Source organism: Camelus bactrianus, chromosome 2 (assembly GCF_048773025.1).
Source record: "Camelus bactrianus isolate YW-2024 breed Bactrian camel chromosome 2, ASM4877302v1, whole genome shotgun sequence".
NCBI lineage: Eukaryota > Metazoa > Chordata > Mammalia > Artiodactyla > Camelidae > Camelus > Camelus bactrianus.
The window spans coordinates 106,621,996-106,647,546 of record NC_133540.1 but is presented as its reverse complement, the minus strand read 5'-3'; the positions used below and the strand labels follow the sequence as shown (position 1 = coordinate 106,647,546).

At 42.8% G+C, this 25,551-nt stretch overlaps 1 protein-coding gene across 16 annotated transcripts in view; it reads left to right on the top strand.

Annotated features, from left to right (window-relative positions):
• Positions 1-2,032: 2,032 nt before the first annotated feature.
• The window catches only part of LIMCH1 (LIM and calponin homology domains 1), a 307,407-nt gene continuing 283,888 nt past the window's right edge, over positions 2,033-25,551 (top strand). For all 16 annotated transcript variants that reach the window (XM_074348707.1, XM_074348692.1, XM_074348693.1 and 13 more), the window contains exon 1: positions 2,033-2,489. In XM_074348707.1, the coding sequence (XP_074204808.1) occupies positions 2,394-2,489 (96 nt within the window). In that variant the 5' untranslated portion in view covers positions 2,033-2,393. The remainder of the gene's footprint in view (positions 2,490-25,551) is intronic.

Genomic DNA, 25,551 nt, shown 5'->3' with positions numbered 1-25,551 from the left:
CCAACGTGGCATCTCTTGTCAGTGTGCCAGAGTTACTTTAGGAATTATTTTACTTTACCATGTTTCTTCATGGAGACAAGGTCATCTTCCGACTATATTTGACTAGCCCTCTTCCTTTGCTTGCCTTCTTTATAACTTCCTTTCCCTTCCCTCCTTTCTGGAAGGCAGGATGAAAGGGTCAGTCAGCCGGCTGGTACTGAGCACTAATTGTATGCTAGGACCAGCTTCGATCCTTTCACATTCAGAACTTCTGTTTGCTCCTCAAAATGATTTGCTGAAATGTTGCCATTTCAACCTCATTTGAGATGAAGAAACTGAGGCACACGTTGTCAGCGGCAGATTCTGGACCGGGGCTGCTAAGGCAGCCTGGTGTGCGGTTAAGAGGAGATCTGGCGCCACGCTGTCTGGGCTTGATTCAGGACTCACTGCTCACCAGCTGTGTGACACCCCTCTCCGTCCCCTGTTTTTTTTTTCCGCAGGGAAGGTAACAGTCTATCTCACAGGGCTGGAATAGGGAATGAGTTAGTCAATTATTTGTAATGCACTTAAAACAGTGCCTGGCACAATTCAAGCGCCATGTAAGTGTTTCAAAAGTAAATAAACTGAAGGCTGTCTGACTCCAAAGCCAGTAACAGTGGAATTTCAGGCCTGCTTTTATTCCACCCCCTTATTATAGCAGCAGAACTGGACAAACGCTAAGCTTGGACTCTGAACAGGGAAGAGAGGCTTAGCTACTGAGGCATCCACGGACTTCTTACCCTGTCCTCTGTGGTCTGGCCCCCCAACCCCCAGTCTGGTCTGTCTCTCCCACTCTGTCATTCCTGATTCTTTCCTCAGCACACTCCAGTCAGGCTGGCCTTCTGTGGGTTCCATGACCCCCCACCCCAAGCTTATTTCTACCTCACGGCCTTTGCACCCATCTGGAAATGTTCCTCCAGATTGTTGCATGGTTAACATCTTTCTCATTCATGTCACCACATCACGTCATCTTATCAGAAAAAACCTTCCTTGATCATCAGTTGGGATCTCATGCAAGACAGAAGGCATGCTCAAATAGGGGTGGCTGATAAGATTTTATTAAGAGATCATTAGCAAGAAGTCGCTAGGCCAGAAACCAGACTTAGCTGGGGAAGCTTTTATCACCACTGGGCCTAGGGAAGTGGGACGGGACAAGAGGAGACCGGGAACCTTCAGAGAACCCAAGGAGAGGCCCCAGACAGAGTTGCAGGCTTCAGCGGGGTGGTGTGGCCAATCCTCTAGCCTTTTGCAGCAAGAGGTAGCATAAGTATCCCCACTTCCCTCTCCTCCAGCCTGCTGACCTCCTGCGTCCCTCCCATTAATGGAGCCTGGACTCACAGGTCAGCCTCCGAGATGAAGGGAGAGAGGCAATGGGAAGTTATTCAATACACTCTTCCCAGGTCACAGTTTATCTTCTCCTTTTTTATCTTAACATAAATCACTCACCACAATTACCTTCTTTTGTTTTACTCCATTCCCTCTAGAATGTAATTATTTTGAGGGCTAGGACTTTCAGTTCTTCCCTCCTTCCTCTTCCTCTCTCTTTTCTTTTCTTTTCTCCTCTCTTCCTCCCTTCCTTCATTCCTTCCTTCCTTCTTCCCCGCCCTCTCCAGCTCTGGGCCCCCAGCGCCTACCTCAGTACCTGACGCACAGTAGGTGCACAATGAGGATGAGTTAAATCAATCAACAGACTGGGACACAGGTAGCTCGCCTGGAGAGAAAAAGGTTCATAAGGGTCGTTTATCTTTTTTATTACAGAAAGATCAGGTGACTGACTGAACATCCGTGGCGCCGGGTCAGAGGGCTGCCCCTCCTGCCCCTACTTCCGAGGCCGGGAGGGAGGGCGGCAGGTGCGGGCGGCCACTGCCCGGGTGCGGCAGCGCAGGCTCCCCCCGGGGACGCGTGCACACGACTCAGCGCGCGTCTCCCGAGTGCGGTCGCACCCGCTCGCCCCTCCGCAGCCAGCCGGGAGCGGGGACGTGAGGGGCGGCTCGCTTCGTCCCTCTCGCGGTGGCGTCCTGGGCAGGGAGGGAGACACCCAGTGCTCACTCTCTGTTATTTTTAGACACCCCCGCCAGGGGTGGGGGCGGAGCAGGCAGAGAAGGTGGGGGGAGAGGGAGCTCCCGGCGCCTCGGCGCTCGCTCCCGCGGGGACTCTTGGCGCGGCCGAGCCGGGCGGCACTGGGAACAGCTGCGGCGGTGTCCTCGGCGGCAGCGCGGCGGCTCTCCTCCGGGACCTGTGCCGCGCGGGGGAGGGGCGGCAGGGGAGGGGAGAGCGGGCGGGCGGGAAGGGGCGGAGAGCGCGCTCCTGCGGCGGCGGCGGCGGCCGTCCTCATCCCGGCGGCCCAGCGCTCGAGTGGACGCGGGGCTTCGCAAATGGCTTGTCCCGCTGTCGGTCTGGAAGCTCTGCAGCCCCTGCAGCCCGAGCCGCCCCCCGAGCCTGCCTTCTCCGAAGCGCAGAAGTGGATCGAGGTAAGGTGCCCGCGGCTGGCGGACGGCCTTGCAGGGGCGTCCAGAGCCACCGAGCCCTCCCCGCACACGGACGACAGGTCCAGCCTCGCCTCCCCCCACTTTCTTTTGCCAGCTGCTCCGGGTCCACCGCCAGGGCCTCGAGCAAGCTGCGACCCCCCAACGCTTTGGCGCTGGCGTCTCGGGCGAGGGTGGGCGCGAAGTATGGGGGTGGGGGGAACACTGCGGCTTAGCTGTGCGTGTGGCGGGCAGGAAGCGGTCCCCTTGCGCCTCCATCCCTCCTGCCTGCCAGCCGCGCAAATCTCAGCTCCTGCTGCTTCCAGGCGCTGCCAAGGGAAGCGCAGTGCGAGCAGAAGTGCCGCAAAGGCGCAGGAGGAGCGAGACCCCAGAGTCCTTGCCGACGCCGCATTCCGGGGGTCCTGCTCCCGGTTCTACCTTCCGCCTCTTGGCCCCTACCTCCCGCCGTTCAGGAGCCGAGTTGTCCGCGTCTCCGCGGAAGCGCATACCTACTGGAGCCTCTGGCTGTATTTCTGGCACCGGGTCAGGTGTGAGGCTGCACAGCGCAGAGGGCCGGGGAGCCTGTAAGACCCACCTGTGAGCGCGCCATCCGCATAGATGTTGCCCAGCCATTGGCAGCCGCCACTCCTTCCCAGAGGCGGCGGGTCGGGCTCCCTGGTGCCGGGTACTCGGCCCTGTTGGCATGTTTCGCTTCTTAAATGACTCAGTGGCAGGTCAGGGAAATCACTGGAGCTCTCGGCTCAGTCCAGGAAGCGCTCGCTGGTAGATCCTGATTCTCGATGTCTATCTGTACATGCAGCTTGGTGGCCATGCGCTCCCGAAATGACGTGGCTGCGGTGGTCAGGACGCTTGGAGGGCGCCAGGGGGGAAAGGTGACTCCCCTGTGATCTGTGCAATGAGCCTCTGTTTCGGCGGGCGGCCTTTCCTGAGGCTTGGTGGAAGGCTAATTTGACCCTCTTTTCCTCAGGGACAGGCAGCTCTCCCTCCCTGGTGGTTTGAAGAAAGAAATGTACCGCTAAGTCATGATCCAGCAATGGTGAAGCCTGTTAGTACTCACGCTATCACTTAGAGACATCCCCCGTGACACCACACATCTGAATGCTGCTGGGGTAACAGAGCTGCGATAGTGCAGATTTAAATCTGCTGAGCTGCCTGCGGGAACCAGTCTCACTTAGTACTGCTCTAATGCTCCAGCCAGAGGCCTGCACCTTACAGGGTTAACCTGCTTCATGCAAGCAGGAGTATTAGGCAGAGTTTAGAAACCTCTATTTAAAAACAGAGTTAAAGAAACAGAAGAATAAACCCGAGGCCCTATTGCTAAAAGCCCCAGTCACGTTTCTCATAATTTGATGGCTCATAACCAGATGAGAAAAAGACCTTGGCTTTTTATTTTTGATATGTGTGGCTGGCAAAGCTTGGGCTGTGACAGGTGCTTTCCCTGGGCTGCATACTTGGGCTCACAGGACACACAGGAGACATTTGTAGTTACTGGCTTGATTGAGAGTTGGGGAACTGTGTTTTTCATGTTCTTAGAACTTAAAAATTCTCAGGAGAATTTTGGGTGTGGACGGTGGTGAGGGGAGGGTACAAGAGCAGAGCACTCTTACATTTCTCAAAGGCAAATTCTCAAAGGCAAGTGGTTTATTCCCAGTGTCCTTAATTGTAAGTAACACTGAAGTACTCTAATTCAAAAAAATGTATTGTGGTGTAAGTTACAGACAGGAAAGTGCACAAATCTTAAGTGCACACCTCCATGAATTTTGACAATTGTATATGGTACTTCAGCCCCCACCTAGATCAAGATCTAAAACGCCTTCTTCCGCCCAGGTCACAGTCTTCTTTTAAGAGGTGGTCTGTTTTAGGCTAAATATTATACACTGCAGAATATCAGCTTTTGTCCTGGTTCCACGGATGTTAAAAAGAGAAGGGTTTCTTTAAGAAAGCAGAGCTGTGTTGAGCCCTATAGATAGTTGGGCATTATTCTTGATGCTTTACCAGGCCTACCAATTTGAGAATGTGGAAACGTAAGGGGCAGTGCGTGGCTTTAGGACGAAGCAGCCCTAGCGCTTGGCGTGTGCATTATTGAAGCCGCCTATCTGCTTTCAATCTCCGAGTTGGGTTTCATGGAAAGGCGAGCTTCCCCTCCCAGGCTGTATAAAAAGGTGTTTGCTCCAGGGAGAGATACAGACCGCCCCTCTTCCTTCCCGGTGGTTCCTCTTGAAATGTAAATGCTGTGTCTGCAAACCAGGGGAACCCAGGAGCAGTAACAGATGGTTCTGCACGGAGTTGCCCTGTGAACAAAGATTCCTTGGCTAATACTGCAATAATGTAGTACTTAGTGCGAACTGCATTCCCAGGGGGACTGTTATCTCGAGACAATTGCATCTCCTTTAGGGGCCCCATTGTCTTCAGCAACATCCTCATTGGTAGGGCTTTGTTTTTCACTTTTGTTCAGTTGGTGATTTAATTTCCCACAGGCTTTTTTTTTTTCCTTTTTCTTGTGAGTAGTCAGGAATTTCACCCTTTCAGAAAAATGTTCCCTTGGGTGCAGCAGGTTAATAAACAAACTTTGCAGCTTGTCTCTCCTCAGTCTCTGGTCTTCCTTGAGTCATGGATTGGCGAGAAAACTGTCCATTCTTAATAAAGGCTCGGGGAACAAGCTCCAGGAGATAACTCGTTAGTGAGGAATTTCGGCCTGCAGCCTTGGCTATTTGAGGCCTGAGTTACTGGGCAGGAAACTGTGGCCTGGGAACCGTGCCCCCACCTCACCCTGCCACCCAGCTTCTGCCTCAGCTGGCAAAGGTGAAAGCCTGATGGAGGTCACAGACTGGATGGGAACAGTTCCCTCACACTTCCAGTGACTTTTTATAGCCGTAGGAGCAGGCTATGTGTCTTAATGTGGCTTTGGGGAGACTCCTGAAGGAAACAGTGAACTTCAAGTATTAACTCTGGCTACCAGCAGGCAGGGGCCTAGCTTCCTTCCACGTTCCTTGTCTGGAAGGCCTTCCTAAGCAAAGAGGCATAAGTGCACCACAGTGGTTGAGAGGCCAGACTTTGGGGCTGGGCAGCCTGGCTTGGAATCCCAGGTCCACTGCCTTCTAGCTGGGTGACTTTGGACAGGCCATGTTACCACTCCTTTTGGTTCTGAATAGTTTCTTTGAAAGCTAGCTCTAGTTGTTAACAACAAAGAGATGCTCTTGAAAGCATCGGTAAAACAGGGGTGCCAATAATCGCTTACCTACCTCGAAGGAGTGCCGAGAAAATAAATAATACGTTTAAAATACTTAGAATAGTAGCACCCAGCATGTAGGAAGTGCTGCCTGAGTAATGGTCATTATTATTATTACTGTCGCATTACTTCTGTATTCATACCACTACTACCACTACTACTGTCGTTCTACTGCCATCACCACTCTATTGTTACTACAGCTGATTTGGAAAGAAAATCTCCAGAACCCTGAGTTTCTTAGTGTAAAAAATACAATTCAGTTGTTTACTGATCTCTTTCTATTGTCTCACCTTATTAGCTTCAGATACCTAGACTAGAAGTTAAGGAGGTGCTCTATGTTATTCTAACTTGCATTAAAAGAGATTCAGGGATCAGAGGAAAACCAGTAATACCTACTGATACAGTGATCCCGATAGTCCATTAAGGCTTAGAAAATTACTTCTCGATATCATGTTGGATATTTAAGTTTAATGCATAGTCTTTGTTATCAAACTGTAAGCAGAATGCTCAATTCCTCTCTTCTTGTGGACAATCCAGCATTAAATCATTATACAAATGGTGGTTGTCTGAATATTCCTCTCAGTGTAGCAGTGTTTTGTTCATTGGAGTTGTGTCAACTCCCTCTAGGATAACTAAGAATAACTCCCCCATTTATTTTCCTTCCTCCTTCCACCCTTCTTTTTTCTTTTTCATTTTTTTCCTCCCCGTGATGGTATTTATTGAGTTACAGGACTTTGTTAGCAGGTAGATGATTCTAATTTTCTTGGCACCCCCCCACCTCTGCCTCTCCACCCACAACAATATTTATCTGTTCTAATCTGTATTTCTTCTCTGCAATGTTTCTGGAGAAACAGATGTCGCTTCAACTTGGTTTCAGTTGTGATTTGGAACAAGTTGCCAGGCCTTTAGGGAGGGGTTGGAAATTTCAACCCAAGTCGGCCTTTCTTCTACTTGAGACATTTCTGGACTCCTTTAACTTTAATCATAGCATACCTGTGGGGCTTGGTGGTGAATATCATCTCGTTTGTGACCTAATGCATATTTCACATGAATGGGAGCTAGTGCTGGAAGGGATCAGTTCATCATTTCGGGTCATTTCCCCCTGCTCACATAGAACGGTTTTCTTACTCAACTGAGACCTGATTTTGAAGATTTAAAGCACCAAGGGTACCTTAGTTCTCCAAGACTGAGAGCTGTTGTATTGTTCGGCAATTGGAAGAATTTATATGCAGCCTTTGAGAGAATCTAGCATTTAGTGGCCAGTTACATATGACATTTGGGATGTAATGACGAATGAACATATGCCGTAAGTTATGTAGTCATTCCAATTCTCCTTTTCTGTCAGTACTTGATGACTCATATCTTTTTACTGCAACCAGGATTTAACTTTGCATCTGGTTCTCCAGCTCTGCATGGAGAGCCAGGGAAGGGGAAGAAAAACTTTTCTGGCTAGATCAAGAAAGGAGTAGTAGTCTGAATAGATATGTAAATGAGAGGAGGCAGCATCTTTCTCACAATGACATTTAAATAGTCTGGCTTGTTTGTATACAGGGCTGCTATGACACAATGCTGTCACATGGTTGGAGAACAGTGAGGTCCCACAGATTTGGGGAAAGAGGAAGTGGAATGGGAGGTGGAGCTGGCTCTTCTCGCCCCAGCATCTCCCTGGAAACTGAGTTTGCATCAGGCAAGCTCCAAATCGGCAGGCAGACTGAGCTCTGGCCACCAAGAGGGGGTAGGGTAGAGCATATGTCCCCAGCAACTGGATCTCTGGGCCCCCTGCTCTCTGCTGATGGATGACAATGGAGCCATGATGCAGACATCTGTTTGGTGACTCTGGGTGGCAGTCAGTGCTAGGTGGGACCAGGCAGCCCCTGGAAATTGGCCTGGCCTTCTTCTTTTGCTTTGGACTGTTCTGACACTTAAAAGTGTCATAGCTAGGGGTAACATGATAATGGTAATGATGGTGATGAAACTGATGCTCGTGATGATAAAAGCTGATATATTTTGAGTGCTTACTACATGTCAGGCACAGGGTGAAAAAGTCAAGGTAGGCATTAAACCCTTGTAAGTTAGTACTGTTATTCCCCCATTTACAGGTGAGAAAATATCTTGCCCAAAGTAAGTGGCAAAACCAGGACTTTCATCGAAGGTATCCTTTCTCAACTTCTCCAAATATATCCAGATATCCAAAATTTGTAGCTGAAGACATTGGGGCTTCCAGGAATTGGGAGATTTGCCCAGGGTCACCTAGCCAGGAGGTACTTGTTAGAGTCAGGGTTCGAACCCAGGCTGTCCTTGTTATCTGATCTCTTGTATTGTTTCCTACATTTAGGATCATGTGTGAAAATTCCTGTAAGGACTGAGCTTTCTGTTCCTGCGACTGTGCAGAGGTGCCCCCCACCCCCGCCTTTTTGTGGAGGTCTGACATGGATTTCAAGCTGCAGCTCCCTAGACTGTTCTCCATAGTTTGTACCTTTCCACTGCCAGGACTGAGGGGCCGTCCTCACCGGGACAGACCATTACGTTGAGGGGTGTATGTGTGTGGAGGGGGCAGGAAACCAAGTAGGCAGTGCTACCAAGGTGCTCAGGCAGGAGGAATCAGGCTCCACACCTTTGCTGGTTGCCTTCAGACCTCACTTTGCTAAGACGGAACTGGGCACTGGAGTTGTCTGTGGTACAGAGAATCCTGTCCTAGAACCCGGTTTCTGTCTCCTGTTACTGCCATAGCCCCCAGTCATTTTCTTCAAGTTTTATTAGGGCAAATGGCCTGTAGGTAAATAATTACTTTAAAACAATTTTTGAAGCATCCTGATTCATTAGCATATGATTCCTTAAGAGAACAGATATTCTAGAATATTATATTTTTATGATATTAGGGCCCATGGCTCTCTGGTTACAGTTTTATCTCCAGTGGTTTTTCCATACAGGGATGAATAAATGCATAGCCCACGTGTGCTTTAGCATTTTCTAGTGGAGGAGGTGAGAGGGTGCATTATTCCATACTTTACGTTCCCCAGACAGTTTAAGCAAAGACCTACCACTCGTGGGATCTCTTTTGTGCTCCAAATATGGGTGCAAAGGGCTGTCTCTTCCCTGTGCTGGTGCTGATCTGTTTAAGTGCTGTTGGCACATCCGTCTGAGGCCTTTACCAAAGCTCCTTCACCTTTACCTAAGCTCCTTCACCTTTACCTGAGAGTTCTCCCATCTGGACAAGATCTCATCTGGGAACAGTTTTGTTGTTGAGTTCAGCCAAGAGACAGGTCCTTCCAAGAGATGAGATTGGCGGCTTCTCCTGCAGGTATCCTGGTCCCATCCCAAAGAGCTGAAGGGTCTGAACAAAGTAGCTTTGTGACTGCTGGGAATCCTGGCTTGTCGTCGGCACCCCTGTTGCCTACAGTCCAGTTAACCCCAGTCATTTTGGCCTTTAGTTTCATGATTGAGGACTGAATCAATTAACACTGGTTGATTTTTGACTAAACTGCTCCCAATGAAGCTAGATTTTTTTTTTTTTTGGTTTTTTTTTTGAAGCTCAGTTCACTCTTCTGTGATTTAGAAAAACATGCAATTCAATTTTATAATATTTCCTCTTATTTGTTCCTAAGAATGTGTGTGTGTTTACTTTTGAAGCAAAGGAAAAGTATCAGATAGGGTATTTTGAGGGGAGGGAAAAAGATGGGGAATCTTTGAGGGGTAGGGTAGGAAAAAGGATGACATTAGTGCAGTCAAATGAGAAAAGAAAAGCATAATAGAACTTTGTTTTTAAGTGGTTGGGAAATATAAAAATAGCCTAAACTAGAGGGTTACTAGATGATACAGGAAAAAAAAAATAGTCCTTAAAAAAAAGAATGAGAGAATGATTGGAAAGACTTCTGCCTGGACACAGGGAGATGTTATATCTCTCTCTCTGCAAGGAAGAATGATGTCGTGGAGTTGAGTTCTGCTGTGGTAAAATTCCATGTTTGCAGTATTGAAAGCAACACTCCCAAAGAGAAGTCCTCCTGCAGCTAACCCTGATGGAGTGACGTCGTATCTCAGGGAATTTTCTTTGGTATAAAGGGAAGAAACAAAGTGATGCAGTCATACAACATGCACCTAAGGAAGCTCTCGGCTACACCTTTCCCCGCTAAACTTACACTCCCAGCAGAACTGAAGCCTTTTATCTATGGGGGGACCTTAAGGATAAAATATTGGTTAGGCTGAGAAAGCTCCGTGTTGCCATGGCTCTGCATTCCGACTATGCCAGTTGCTCTGGTACAGCCATTGTAGGAGGCAGCTCAGCCTCCTGGTCAACCTTGGAAGTTAGTGGTGTACCCCACCCATCTATCCCTAAATAGCCCATTAGGATGCCATGTAAGAATAGACCTGCACTTGTTTTTGTTTTGAATAAAGGTCAAGGACAGAAGGGCTTCTGGCTTTTTCATTTTCACATCCCCATATTGTTATTAAAAAGTCCTCAGCCTAATTTTTTTTTTTTTAACCAAAAGAGTGCATCAAGTGAGGAATTGAAGTTACATTTATTGTGGAGCAGACAGCTCTCTTTTCCTCTCCTAAGAAATATTTCCACAAAAAATGATACTCAGACAATTATTTTATTCTAATGGGAAACTGAATGAAGGCTAGGATAGGCTCCATCAAATGGTTTAAAATACGGAAGTAATTATTTGAAATGCTTGGCTTTCACTCACTTGTAAGTTCACTTCAGTGTAAACGCTAAAAATAAGCATGAATAGTGAAAACAAGCATTGATGGGTGAAAGCATTTTAAACAAATTTTAAAATTCATCTCCTGAAAAGTGTTTACTAAGCTCCAACAATGTTCCAGGCACAGTGCTGAGAACCAAGGTTAGATGACCAACAAGATAAGCATAATTCCTGCCCACCTGAAGTGCACATGTAGTGGTGGTGGCGGCGGGTGGGGGGGGGTGCTTAGACAGTAAATTCATAATAACAAATTGGGATAAGTGCTATGCAGACAAAGCATGGGGGACTTAAGAGAGAAGAACTCTAGGCAGACAGGGGCTCATAGTAAAAGTAATATTTAGGCTAAGACCATCGAAGGGTGCTGAGCAGGGGAATTAGATTGATGCTAATTTATTTAGATAAGGGCTTGCGTGTATACACAACACATGCTTTTATTGTGACTATGTTTTGAGAAAAGCATAATCACTCTTAAAGTTCTCCAGCTGTATTGAAGGTGTAGTGGAGGGCAGGGAAGGGAGCTGAGTGAGAAGTTCTGGAATATTCTTGCAGGCCACTCAAAGTGGGGTTTGCATGATGCTGTACTGCTTAGGGCCAAGGCACAAATTGAGCCCCTCTTCCAGGAGAAATGGCAAGGAGGACTTTGAAATTTACTTTTGAGCCTGGACTCCAGGATTAAAATTCGTACACCAATTTGGGGCTGCAGAGGCTGCACTCCACTCTGAAGTAAGAGGGGACCTGCCTGCTTTTCAGTGAGTGAGCAGAGCAATTTTGTGTGAGACTTTGATTGGTGACCCACAGATGTCCTCTGATTTGGGAACTTGCCACCCCAATTCTTCTAAAAGAAGGTGCTTTATAAACTAATAAAGTCACATGTCATTTGGAAGCCCCCTAAGTTGTAAACTCAGGAGGTCGGTCTGTAACTTAGGTTTCTTTCCTTTTTTAAAAAAATTATTTTTTTTAGAGGGGATTAGGTTTATTTTATTTATTTATTATTTTTAGTGGAGGTACTGGGGATTGAACCCAGGACGTCCTTCATGCTAAGCATGCACTCTACCACTAAGCTATACCTTCCCCCTTAGGTTTCTTTTAATACTCAAACCCACCATCTCTAGAGGACCCCCCCCCCCACCTCATGGTACAATATGGCTGCTAGAGATTCATCATCACATCACCTTTCCAGGAAGCAAGATGGAGGAAGGGAAAATGAAGAGTGCTTCCTTCCCTTATAAGATGACTTTTAGAAATTTCTTCCTGACACTTCTGCTTCTGTTTTATTGCCCAGAATTTCAGTGACATGGCCACTCCTGACTGCAGGGGGAGCATGCAATGTTCCCAGGTTATAATCTAGGTTCTGTTCCTCAGGAGAAAGGGGAGAATGGCGGTTGAGTTAGGGGCACCATGGAATGCCCTTTCTCCACTTCTCCAGGGACAAATCCTTTTGAGACAGGGCTTAAATATGACTGCCTCTGAGGCAGACTCCCTGATTTCTCTAAGCTGCTAATCCTCCCTTCTCTGTGCACACCTGACATTTAGTATTCACCTCTGTTAGAAAGTTGTCATATTTCATTGCAATGAATATGTGGCTGCTTGGGATTTGCCTACTTTGATAAACCCCAGAGCTCTCGTGGCCAAGGTCTGGGTCTTAGTGATTGTCCCTCTCTCCCTCGGTTTATTCACTCCGCTCCCGGTCCAGGTCCCAGAGCCACATTCCCCCCTGCCTGAGAGATTCCTCAGTGAATCTGTGCCCAGCAGCTACAATCGCCTGATTGGCACTTGGACTGTTCAGTGGCAGAGAAAATAGACTCTGTTGCTGCCCTGACAGGAAGCAAAGTTTTTTTATTTTTTTTAAAGACTGATTAAAAAAAGCAGTTTACCCAGTAGTCGCCTGGAGACAGTCAGTGATTGGACACTTGGAAAGTGATTCTGCTGTTGGCTGTTGGGCAGGTGGCATCAGCTGAAGGAATTATTTAGGTGGCCACCCTTCCCCTCAGGTTAGACTGGTGCAGGGCTCACTATGCTTGCAGTTCCTGTCTGCAGGGTTGGAGAGCAAACACCTTTCTTTAAGTAAACATGCTCCCCAGCATTCTGCACCGGGACTCTCACCTCCTTCTCTCCCCCTCACCTGTTGGAGGAGTCCAGTTAAGAAGAAAGCATGGAGGAATCTTATTGGAGTGGTCATCTGCATGAGTTCTTATTAGATAGATATTTTTAGAAGGACAATACCCCACAAAGACTAATGACCAGCAGGTGGTATTAATAAGTGACTATGGTTATGGTCACTCGTTGTCATGACCCAATGGAAACACTGAGAAACGGTATCCTCTTTGCCCTTCCTACAAAAGATTAAAAAAAAAGAGCTTGTGGAGTTGAGTGCTGTTATCAACCAACAGACGTGGTTGCTGCCTGCTTCCTCAGGAACCTTGCAAGATGTCATATATAGAGGTGGGGGCGACAAGTGGAAGCCTGATTCCTCATGTTGCAAGAGTTGACGGGATGTGATAAAGTAAAGTGATTAGGTGGCTAGCTCAGTGCCAAATAAAAATAATAATAGTTAATATAGCACACTTCCAGAGCCCTTATGATGTGATGGTGCTAGTCTAGGTGCTTGAGATAATATACTATAATAAAATATAACATAATATAATGTATATAATATACATTATATATATATATATATAAACCTAGCACTGTGTCTGGCAGATAAGCACCATTTTATGCCCATTTTACATGACGGGAAAAGTGGAGCACAGAAATGTTAACTTGCCTGAAGTCACATAGTTAATACGTGGCATAGCTGGGATTTGAACACAGGCAATTTTGTTCCAGAGCCTGAGCTTGGGCTGGTGACTGCTATTCTCTAGAAGTAAAAGGAAAACTTCTATAAAGATCATCATCCCAACTATACCTGCCCCTCCCTCTGTCCTCCGCTTTCCCTTAACAGCTGTTCATTGAGCATCTTCTATGTGCATGGTACTGTTAGTTGCTAGGAAACAGTTCCACCTCTATGACTCCCAAGCACATTCTCTGAAACCTTTCAGAAAGATACATTTTGGCAGGAGAGTGGTTAGGACTTTGACGAAGAACCATTACAGGAGCAGAATAAACCACAGCTGATGGGTGTAACTATTTTTACCCCCTTTCTTTTCACCGATCTCTTTCCCCTTGGTTGAGACCTGGCTCCCTGTCTGCATTCAGGTAGTCCTGGAACAGAAATGATTATTAACAGGAGGAAGAAAGCATGTGTAGTTAGTGTGTGTCCTGCCAGGCGTGGTGCTGGGTGCTCCACTTCTGTCATCCTGTTTAGTCCTTGTGTAACCCAGATATCCATTGCCCACTGAACAGGTTCAAGGTTCTCTACTCTGCCTGTTCCAGTGAGTTTCACTCATGTTAAGACTGGCAGGCAGGCTGGTCAGGACTGATCTCATGTGGCTCCAGGGACCTCAAACGGTGCCCCTCACAGTGGTACTTCTCTTGGTACCTCCTACTTGCATCTCCACTCTTAGACCCCTCACCGGTGTTGGCCCCTGGTGTTCTAAGCAAATACAAGTTCTGCTACAATTTATGTTTCTGTGGTGTGAATTATTGCATATGCAATTGGGAAATCAGGAGTAATGCTTTTAAGATGCAAGTTGCAATGGTTCATGTGAGATTGTTCTTAGCACCTTAGTATTTGCACCGCCAATTGGTAGTAACTGAAAGGGAAGGAGGCTATAAAAGTGAACCACGAATGCGATGGCACCTTGTTCTTGCTCTGGGCTTCGCTTGGCTTAGTGCTTATTAAAAGGTCTGATTTTCCTGAACTTTCTGCACTTTATCTTATCTCCATGATGCAGCAGCTTCAGTCTTTCCTCACACCCTTTCCATCCTGCACCCTTGCCCTGCTCCACCTTTTTGGCAAAAGTCCCATTTTTATTCTATGATAGGAAATAGAAAACATCTTTTTAATCTGTGCTGGTAATTTTCAGTTTCTTATTGTTTTTGTTAGTGTTCTGGTTACAAAGTTGAATGGGATTTGAGCCTTCTGCCCCAACTCTGAATTTTCCATAAACCCTGTTACTTTTTAGTGTGTGATTTTTGCCACATATGAGGTTTTTGATTACTTGTCCTACTTTGGGACATTATTCATTCATTTTCCAGGGATATGCATATTGTTTTATAGTAGAAATACTTGGATCTTTTTAAAAATTATTATTATTTTTACATTTTTTATTGAGTTATAGTCATTTTACAATGTTGTGTCAAATTCCAGTGTAGAGCACAATTTTTCAGTTATGCATGAACATACATATATTCATTGTTGCTTTTTTTTTTTTTTTTTGCTGTGAGCTACCACTAGATCTTGTGTATATTTCCCTGTGCTACACAGTATAATCTTGTTTATCTGTCCTGCATATGCCTGTCAGTATCTACAAATTTCGAACTCCCAGTCTGTAGAAATACTTGGACCTTAATGTTTCATGCACACTTACTACCTCTCACTCACATGCTCATACACACAGATTAGGGGCTTGGGTCCTAAGGAAACTTTTTTAGGAACTTCACATTTCCTGTCTACTATCAGATGACCTTGGATAACATTCCTGGGAGGAGATCCTACTGTTTTTGGAGAAGTGGAATAGTGTAGTTTTTTTTTTTTTCCCCCTGAGTCATCTTTCCATGGGATTCTGTACCTTGGTGGTACTTAAAAGCAGCATTCTTCTCCCCAAGGGAACCCACAAGAGTTATTTGTTGTAGGTGAGAAGCTCTTGGGAGATGAGCTGGAAATGAAGAAACTGGTTGTTAGCTTCTAGGCTGTTACTCGTGTGGCCTTCCTGAGCCAGTCTATGCCTGTTGGCAACTTGTCGCAGTTTGGGACATTATTCACTCATTTATCATATATTTATTGAGCATGTCCCAGGAACTCAGTAGTAGATGAGACAAATGTGGTCCCCACCCTCGTGGGGCTACATTCTACTAGGAGACCCTGAACACGGAGTTCTGGGGCGGGGGGCAGAGGGCATGTTCAGAAAGGGAAGAACAGCTTGTATGGAATATGGAGAGAGGGGGTCCACAGGGCCTCGGGCAGCCTTTCTCAGGAAGTGCTGTTTCAGCTGAGACCCAAAGGATGAGCGGGAACTGGCCAGACAAAAGGGAGAAGGAGATCGTCTTCCGGATGGAGGCTGTGGGCTGTGCGAAGACTCCAAAGGAAGAGTCAGAGGAGCCCAGTGAGGCAGCGGTGCTGGGAGTCAGGGCAAGGGAGGTGCAGAGTGAAGCTGGAGGCTGTCGGGGGAGGGAGGGCTGGCTCTCTCTGGGAGGACAGCCATCAGATTTTCTCCAAACTTCCTCAGATTACCATAGTTCATGACAATAATTTATGAGGGAGAGCAGTAGTGAAGAGGCAGATGGGGTGGGGCTGGGGATGATGCCTCAGGATGCTGGAGGCCAGTATTGGCTTTAGACATGTTTTCAGTAATTTTAAAGAAACTCTCCAAATGAATCTCTTCACCCAGTATGCTACTTGATAGTTGCTGCTACCTGGAAAGGAGAATATTTTATCCAAATGAGGCCCCAGGCATCTCCCCAGCCCTACCTTCTAATGCATATGGGAACTTGGTTCCGCAGTGGCCTGATGGACCCTGGGGTTGCTCTGACATGATAAACCACTGACTTTTAGTTTCCATCAAGAGTTGTGAATTGTGTAATGTGTTAAAAAAGTTTGCCTTTTCATTTGGTTTTATATGAGTGTGTGTTTAGTAATTTTTTCATTCAGACATTCTTTTGTGTATTTTAGTATTCTGTTGGTTCCCACCAAAAGAAATCCAGCCTAAACTGGCTTTAGAAAAAAAAGATGGTTTATTGGCCTATTGACAGTCTGGAGGTAGAGTCCTACTTCAGACAAGGCTGACTCAGCAGCTCAGTGATATCAGTAAGGACAGGGGCTCTCTCAGCCTTTCTACAGTGCTGTCCATTGTCTGGCTTTCTGCTCAGGCTTTGTGTAATGCATCCACACCTGCCCCACCCATCCCAGGAAGTCCAGGCTTTTCAACTTGAGGGCTAGCCTAAACAAGAGTAACTCCAGTCCTCATATTCTCTTTACACCCTGTAGGCAGAGAGAGGAGACATATCCCTCTTTTGTGATCACCAGGGAAATACATGAGTCGATTAGCTTCAGCCAATCAGTGTTGACCCCAGTCCCTCCCTACTAAGGGATGGTAGGTCCATCCCTACCACTGGCTGCCACCAAACTGTGAAGTGGTGAATTCCTTAAAGGAGAATCTGGGGAAGGAGATGATGAGGAGGTCACTAACCAATGTTACTAACTTTGTAATTAAAATGCCATAATACATAGGAACACATACATAGGTGGCAAGACTATAGAGAAAAGCAAGGAAATAATAAAGAAACAAAACAGTGGCTACTTCTTGGAGGTAAGCATGGGATTGTAATCTAAGATTGGTTTAAAAAGGCATTAATAGATTATTTTATTCCTATTTTTATTAGACTAGAAAAGGGTTAGTTTTATAGATATCATTGAATGTCAAGTACCCAACCCAGCACCTAATTGGTGCTACTAAATGTAGTTGAGTGAATCAGATTGATTTTGAAGTATTGATTTAAGAAATAGCATAACTCACACAACTCAGTAACAATACCACAATCTGATTAAAAGATGGGCAGAGGAACTGAATAGACATTTTTCCAAAGAGGACATACAAATGGCCAACAAATACATGAAAAGGTATTCAATATCACTAATCATCAGGGAAATTAAAATCAAAACCGTAATGAGGTATCTCTTCACACTTGTTAGAATGGCTATTCTCAAAAAACAACAAATATCAAGTGTTAGTGAGGATGTGGAGAAAAGGGAACCCTTGTACACTGTTGGTGGGCATGTAAATTGGTGCAGCCATTATGGTAAAATTAAAATAGATTATCATATGATTAACAATTCTACTGCTGGGTATTTTTCCAAAGAAAACAGAAACACTGATTCAGAAGGATATATGCACCACTATGTTCATCACAGCATTATTTATAATAGCCAAGATATGGAAGCAACCTAAGTGCCCATCAACAGATGACTGGATAAAGAAGATGTGGTATATATATGTGTGTGTATACACACACACACACACACACACACACACAAAATAGAATACTACTCAGCCGTAAAAAGAATGACATTTTCCCATTTGCAGCAACATGGATGGACCTTGAGGGCATTATGCAAAATGAAATGTCAGACAGAGAAAGACAAATATTGTATGATCTCACTTATCTATGGAATCTTAAAAAAAAAAAGAAGTTGAACTTATAAAAACAGAGGGTAGAATCTGATTTCTACATTTAACTTTGTATCTCAGGTAAGGATGTATTTTTTTGGAGCCTGAAGCCTAGAAATAGCAAAACCACGCAGTTGCTGTTTGCTGGACCCTCCAGGGCTGGAGAATGTTGGGCTCTGTGCCCCCGCGCTCCCCAGGCATGCGGGCTTCTAAAAGTGGATATGGCGGCTGTCACCCACTGATCCTCTGGTTGAGTGACCCAGATTGGCACAGCACAGCTGGATCCTATGCAGAGCCTGTACGGGAAGGAGGAGGTTAAAAATAAAAACTGGGTGGATAGTTTAGGCAGAGTTAGGATACTCGAAAAGCTCACTGGTTTCTTTGCTAGTCCTTGGTCAGATTTTCACTTCTTAAAAAAATTTTTTTTTAAGGGCTAGTGATGGTTAGAGGGATGGCTTTCAGGTTTCTTAAATTTGGTAAAATAGATTCAGATAGCACAGCAAAACAAAGTCTAGGGTGCTTTTTCTATATGTAGAAAATTTGAGTTCAGAACATTTTGCCACAACATGAGTTTTTTAATACATCCCATTATTCAACATTCAAGTCTTTAATAAACTATTTTTCCAAAGACATCTCTTTTATGGAATTACTCTCTGAAATAAGAACCTCTCTCTCTCTCCTCTTTCTCTGATAATAGAGTGAAATGAGATTGTCATTAGAGGTTTGTTTTAAAAAAATACAGTTTTCTTTGTTATAAAATGAAAGAGTAAGAGTGTTTAAATATGGTGTCAATTATCCAACAAGAGTAGTTTTTGAATCTTGTCATTTTTTGGATTTTGACATTTCTATTTTAAAGTGTGGATTTGCTAATTTTTGAAGCTCTGGTCCTTATTACTAAAAACTTTGAGTTTCATTTTTGGCACTTGACCAAGTTTTTTTTTTTTTTTAAGTGCAAAAGCAGATTCTATGTCACATTTTCCTCAGTTACTGATAGCTTTGAACTACGTGAGATTCTTCTTCCTCCTGAATGCTTTGTGTCTTTTATGTAAGCATCTCTCTGTAATCTACAGACTGAAAATTAAATCCCCAAATGGGCTTTGCCTTGCAATAGCAATTTAAAAGAATACTAAATATTGATATTTAAAATATATAGTGAATGTGAATATAAATTATTTTTAAAATAAAATTTTAAAAAAGATTTTTAAAAAACCCTTGTGGAGACACATTTCTGAGAAAACATTTTTTCTGCAATGTTTAGTTTGGAATAAGAGTTCTAAGAATTTTCTTACATATCATTAAGTTACTCATTATTTTAAAGTCTACTAAGAGACTAATAATGGTTATGAGTAGCTTGATAGAAATATTCTAGAATTAGTGGTGATGGTTGCCCATTTATTTATAGTACTTAGTAAAAATATGAAACAGTTCTGAATTATACATCAAAAAGTGTGTTTTATATTTTAAAAATCTGTTAAGAGCTCTTAGTGTTGTTAGCACTATTCTCAGCCCTCAAGATAGTAAAAAAAAAACACATGAAATTAAGACTTCTAGGTATATATTAATCAGCTCTTGGTACAATAGTGCAGTGTGACAAACCACCCCCCAAACTCACAGAGGCGGACAGCAGCAGTATTTTTTTTTATTTGCTCGCAGATCCAAGCATCCGCTGGAGCAGTTCTGTTTAAGGCTCTGGGTCAATCAAGGCTGTGGTTTGGGTTCAGGTCTGCTTCATGTGTGTTTGTTCTCCTTGGATTAGAGGCTACCTGGGAGATGTCTTTATGGCAAATGAATGACAGGTGCACCAGAGCCCTGCCAAATCATGCAGTGGATTTGAAGTCTCCACTTGCATCACAGCTACTCATATTCCACTGCCAAAGCAAGTGATGTGGCCAAGTCCAAAGTCAGTGGGACAGGAAAAGACATCTGCTTACAGTGGAAGGGAGGAGAGTGAATATTCTTCAGACAACACTTCAGTCTATCACAAAGAGTTTGCGGTTCCTGGTAGCTGCAGAGGAGGAAGTGAACATTTCTCCCTGGGTAGGGATCAGTATTTTGAGGAGATGGATGTGGGTTGAGTCTTGATAAATGAGCAAATGTTGTCAGTTGGATGAGGAAGGTAAAGGTGAGGAGAGGTGAGAGCAAGGGCTGGAGAAGGATTTTCTAGATCATGACAACAGTTTGAGCAGAGGCATGAACTTGGCAGGAGCGGGGTGTGTTTAGGAAGCAGCAGGGCCGCGTATAGCATTTGGGAAAGGCTGCGGGGAGAAAAGACTGGGTCATGGTAAGGAAGGCCTTGTGCATCATGACTTAGGGCTTGGTGTCAGAACTAAAAGAATTGGATGGGCTCTGGAATCAGACAGCTGGACTTTAAAACTTGGCCCATCCATTTACTAGCTCTGTGACTGTGGGAACCTTACTTAGCATCCCTGTGCCTTAGTTCATCATCTGTAAAATGTTAAGAGTACTTTGAGTGCCTACCTCATGAACTGTTTGGATTAAAAAGTTAATACATGTAAAGCCCATCTAAAAGTGCTTGACATATAGTCAGGTGCTCAATAGCAGTTAACAGCTATTAGTATTTTTAAATGAAGTTTAGATTTTATCTGTAAACAATGGGGAATAATCAAAAGTAAGGAAGGGACCTTTATATTACGTTTCGGGAAGATAACCCTGGTGGCAAGGAAGGAAATGATTGTAGTGGCCAATACTGAAGCAGGGACCCCAGAGGGTTGTTACAGGAATGTAGATAAAAGATGATGATGGCAGCAAAGTGGAAGTGAATGTGAGAGACACTAAGGATGTAATATTGATGGGATTTAGAGACTGAATGGATGGAGGAAGTGAGCGAAATGGGGAAATGAGAGTGACTTCCAAATTTATGGCCTGATTAACTGGGTAGTATAATTTCCTGAGGTAGGGAACATAGGAAGATGAATGAGGTTAGAAGAAAGGATGAGTTCAGGTTTGAATGTGTTATTGGAGGAGCCTATGAGATAGTCAAGAATATTTAAGAAGCAGGGTCCTTTGGCTGTAAGAGGACAGTGTGAACTTTGATTGCAGTGACTGCAGTGGTTTAAGGCTTGGTGGGAGTTGCAAAAGCTCAGAGAGGGAGTGTAAATTATTATTTCATGGTGCTTGACAGTGAAGAAGGGAGACTCCTTTAAATAGCAGGGATAGAAGGAACATAAAGTTACAGTAGGATTTTTTTTTTTTTTCTGTATTTGAAGATGGGAGAGACTTGAACATATTAGTTGGCTTTGAGAGAGGAGGAGGGGAGACATTGATTATATAAGAATGAGAAAGAATGGCTGATAAGACAATGTTCCTGAGACATACAGGGAGAGAATTGAGAGAGGAGATAGCAATAGAAGAGGGGATATTTCTAGATATTTGTTAAGAAAACTGTTAAAAGTTTTGTGATGGTACATTAGTTATCTGTTGCTGCATAACAAATTAACCTTAAACAGCAACTTATATAAAAAAAAATTTATCATTTCTCAGTGTCTGTGAATCAGAAACTTGGAACGATTAGATGGATGGTTTTGTTTCAGGGTCTTTTTTGAGGCTGCAAACAAGATACTGGTTTGGGCTGAAATCATCTGAAGGCTTGACTGGGGCTGGAAGTTCACATGGCCCACTCATGTGAGCAGGAGCTTCAGGTCTTTGCTGGCTGTTGACAGGAGGTCTCAGTTCCTTGCTATGTAGGTCTTCCCATAGGACTGCTTGTGTGTGCTTTTTAAAAAAATTGTTACCACCTTACCACTCCTCCTGGCCCGACTGCTATTTTTTTCCTACATATTCACATTCTTTCAATCATTAAGTCTTTAAAAAATTTTTAAAAATTGAAGTATAGTTGATTTACAGTGTTTATTAGTTTCAAGTGTATAGCAAAGTGATTCAGATATATAATATTCTTTTTAAGATTCTTTTCCATTATAGGTTATTACAAGATATTGAATATAGTTCCCTATGCTATACAGGATGTCACTGTTGTTTATATATTTTATATATAGTAGTGTGTATATGTTAAGCCCAAGCTCCTAATTTTATCCCTCCCTCTCCTTTCATCTTTGGTAACCATAGTTTGTTCTGTATGTCTGCAAGTCTATTTCTGGTTTTAAGTAAGTTCATTTGTATCATTTTTTTTTAAGATTCCACATATAAGTGATATCCTATGATATTTATCTTTCTCTGTCTGACTTACTTCACTTAATATGGTGATCTCTAGGTACATCCATGTTGCTGGAAATGGCATTATTTCATTCTTTTTAAATAGCTGAGTAACATTCCATTGTATAAGTAGGCCATATCTCTTTATCCATTCATCTGTCAATGGACATTTAGGTTGTTCCCATGTCTTGACTATTGTCAGTAGTGCTGCTATGAATATTGAGGTGCATGTATCTTCTTGCGTTAGAGTTTTCTCTGGATATGTGCCCAGGAGTGGGATTATCATTTGGAAACTCTATTTTTAGTTTTTAAAGGAACCTCCATATTGTTCTCCATAGTGGCTGCACTAATTTATATATTTATAGGAGGGTTCCCTTTTCTCTGCACCCTCTCCATCATTTATTATTTGTAGACTTTTTAATGATGGCTGTTCTGACTGGTGTGAGGTGATACCTAATTGCAGTTTTGATTTGCATTTCTCTAATAATTAATGATATTGAGCATTTTTTCATCTTATTGGCTATCTGTATGTCTTCTTTGGAGGAATGTCTATTTAGGTCTTCTGCCCATTTTTTGAGTAGATTGTTTTTTTCTTTTTAATATTAAGCTGTATGAGCTGTTTGTATATTTTGGAAATTAATTCCTTATTGGTCACATCATTTTCAAATATTTTCTTCCATTTTGTAGGTTGTCTTCATTTTGTTTATGGTTTCCTTTGCTGTGAAAAAGTTTTTTAAGTTTAGTTAGGTCCCATTGGTTTATTTCTGCTTTTATTTCCATTGCTCTAGGAGACAGATCCAAAAAAATATTGCTGCGATTTATGTCTAAGAGTGTTCTGCCTATGTTTTCCTCTAGGTGTTTCATAGTATACGGTCTTAAATTTAAGTAATCCATTTTGAGTTTATTTTTGTATATGGTGTTAAGAATGTTCTAATTTCATTCTTTTACATGTAGCTGTCCAGTTATTGAGGAGACTATTTTTCCTCCATTGTATATTCTTGCCTCCTTTGTCATCAATTAATTGACCATAAGTGCTTGGTTTTATTTCTATCCTGTTCCATTGACCTGTATGTCTGTTTTTGTGCCAGAACCATACTCTTTTGATTGCTATAGCTTTGTAGCATAGTCTGAAGCCAGGGAGCCTGATTCCTCCAGCTCCATTCTTCTTTCTCAAGATTGTTTTGGCTATTCAGAGTTTTTTGTGTTTCCATACAAAGTTAAAAATTTTTTGTTCCAGTTCTATAAAAAATGCCATTGGTAAATTGATAAGGATTACACTGAATCTGTATATTGCCTTGTGTAGTATTGCCATTTTAACAATATTGATTCTTCCAATTCAAAAACATGGTACATCTTTCCATCTATTTGTGTTGTTTTCAATTTCTTTCATCAGTGTCTTATAGTTTTTGGAGTACAGGACTTTTGCCTCCTTAGGTAGGTTTATTCCTGGGTATTTTATTCTTTTTGATACAATGGTAAATGGGACTGTTTCCTTAATTTCTTTTTCTGATACTTTGTTGTCAGTATATAGAAATGCACCAAAATTCTGTATATTAATTTTGTAAACTGCAATTTACCAAATTCATTGATGATCTCTAGTAGTTTTCTGGTCACTTCTTTAGGGTTTTTCTATGTATAGTATCATGTTATCTGCAAACAGTCACAGTTTTACTTCTTCTTTTTCAATTTGGATTCCTTTTATTTCTTTTTCTTTGATTGCTATGGCTAGGACTTCCAAAACTATGTTGAGTAAAAGTGGCAAGTGTGGGCATCTTTATCATGTTCTTGATTTTAGAGGAAATGATTTCAGCTTTTCACCACTGAGTATGATGTTAGCTGTGGGTTTGTATATATGGCCTTTATTATTATGTTGAGTTATGTTCCCTCTTTACCCACTTTCTGGATATTGAATTTTATCAAAAGCTTTTTCTGTGTCTATTGAGATGATTCTATAGTTTTTTATTCTTCAATTTGTTAATGTGGTGTATCATATTGATTAATTTGTGGATACTGAAAAATCCTTGCATCCTTAGAATAAATCCCACTTGATCATGGTGTATGATCATTTTAATGCATTGTTGGATTCTATTTGCTAGTAGTTTGTTGAGGATTTTTGCACCTATGTTCATCAGTGATATTGGCCTGTAATTTTCTTTTTTTTTGTGATGTCTTTGTCTGGTTTTGGTATCGTGGTGATAGTGGCCTCATTGAATGAGTTTGGAAGTGTTCCTTCCTCTGCAATTTTTTGGAATAGTTTCAGAAGGATAGGAGTTAACCTTTCTCTTAATGCTTGATAGAATTCGCCCATGAAGCCATCTGATCCCGGACTTTTGTTTGTTGGAAGTTTTTAAATTACTGATTTGATTTCAGTATGGGTAATTGTCTGTTCATATTTTCTATTTCTTCCTGGTTCAATTTTGGGAGATTGTACCTTTCTAGGAATTTGTCCATTTCTTCTAGGTTGTCTATTATATTAGCATATAGTTGCTTGTAGTAGTCTCTTATAATCCTTTGTATTTCTGTGGTGTTTTTTGTAACTTCTCCTTTTTCATTTCTGATTTTATTGATTTGGGCCCTCTCGCTTTTTTTCTTGATGAGTCTGGCTAAAGATTTATCAATTTTGTTTATTTTTCCAAAGAACCAGCTTTTAGTTTCATTGATCTTTTCTATATTTTTAGTCTCTATTTCATTTATTTCTGCTCTAATATTTATTATTTCTTTCCTTCTACTAACTTTGGGTTTTGTTTGTTATTTCTCTGGTTGCTTTAGATGTAAGGTTAGGTTGTTTATTTGAGATTTTTCTTGTTTCCTGAGGTAAGCTTGTATCACTATAAACTTCCCCTTAGAACTGCTTTTGTTGTGTCCTATAGGTTTTGATTGTCATGTTTTCATTTTAATTTGTCTCTAGGTGTTTTTTGATTTCCTTTTTGATTTCTTCAGTGATCCATTTGTTTTTTAGTAGCATATTGTTTAACCTCCACGTGTTTGTGTTTTTTGCAGTCTTTTTCTTGTACTTGATTTTTAATATCATAGTGTTGTAGTTGGAAAAGATGTTTGATGATTTCTGTTTTCTTAAATTTTCCAAGGCTTGCTTTGTGGCCCAGCATCTGATTTATCCTGTACACTTGAAAGGAATGTGTATTTTGCTGCTTTCAGATGGAATACTCTATTAACGTCAGTTAAATCCATCTGGTCTGATATGTCATTTAAAGCCTGTGTTTCCTTATTGATTTTCTGTCTGGATGATCTGTCCATTGATTTAAGTGAGTTGTTAAAGTCCCCCACTATTATTGTATTACTGCCAGTTTTCCCCTTTATATCTGTTAACATTTTCCTTATATATTGAGGCACTCCTGTGCTGGGTGCATGTATGTTTTCAATTGTTATATCTTCTTGGATTGATCCCTGGATCATTATGTAGTGTCTTTCTTCATCTCTTGTAACAGTCTTTATTGTAAAGCCTATTTTGTCTGATATAAATATTGCTACTCCAGCTTTCTTTTGGTTTCCATTTGCATGGAATATCTTTTCCATCCCCTCACTTTCAGTCTGTGTATGTGTCTAGATCTGAAGTGAGTCTCTTATGGGCAGCAAATATATGGGTCTTGTTTTTGTATCCATTCAGCCAGTTTTTTGGTTGGAGCATTTGTTTATTTACATTTAAGGTAATTATTGATATG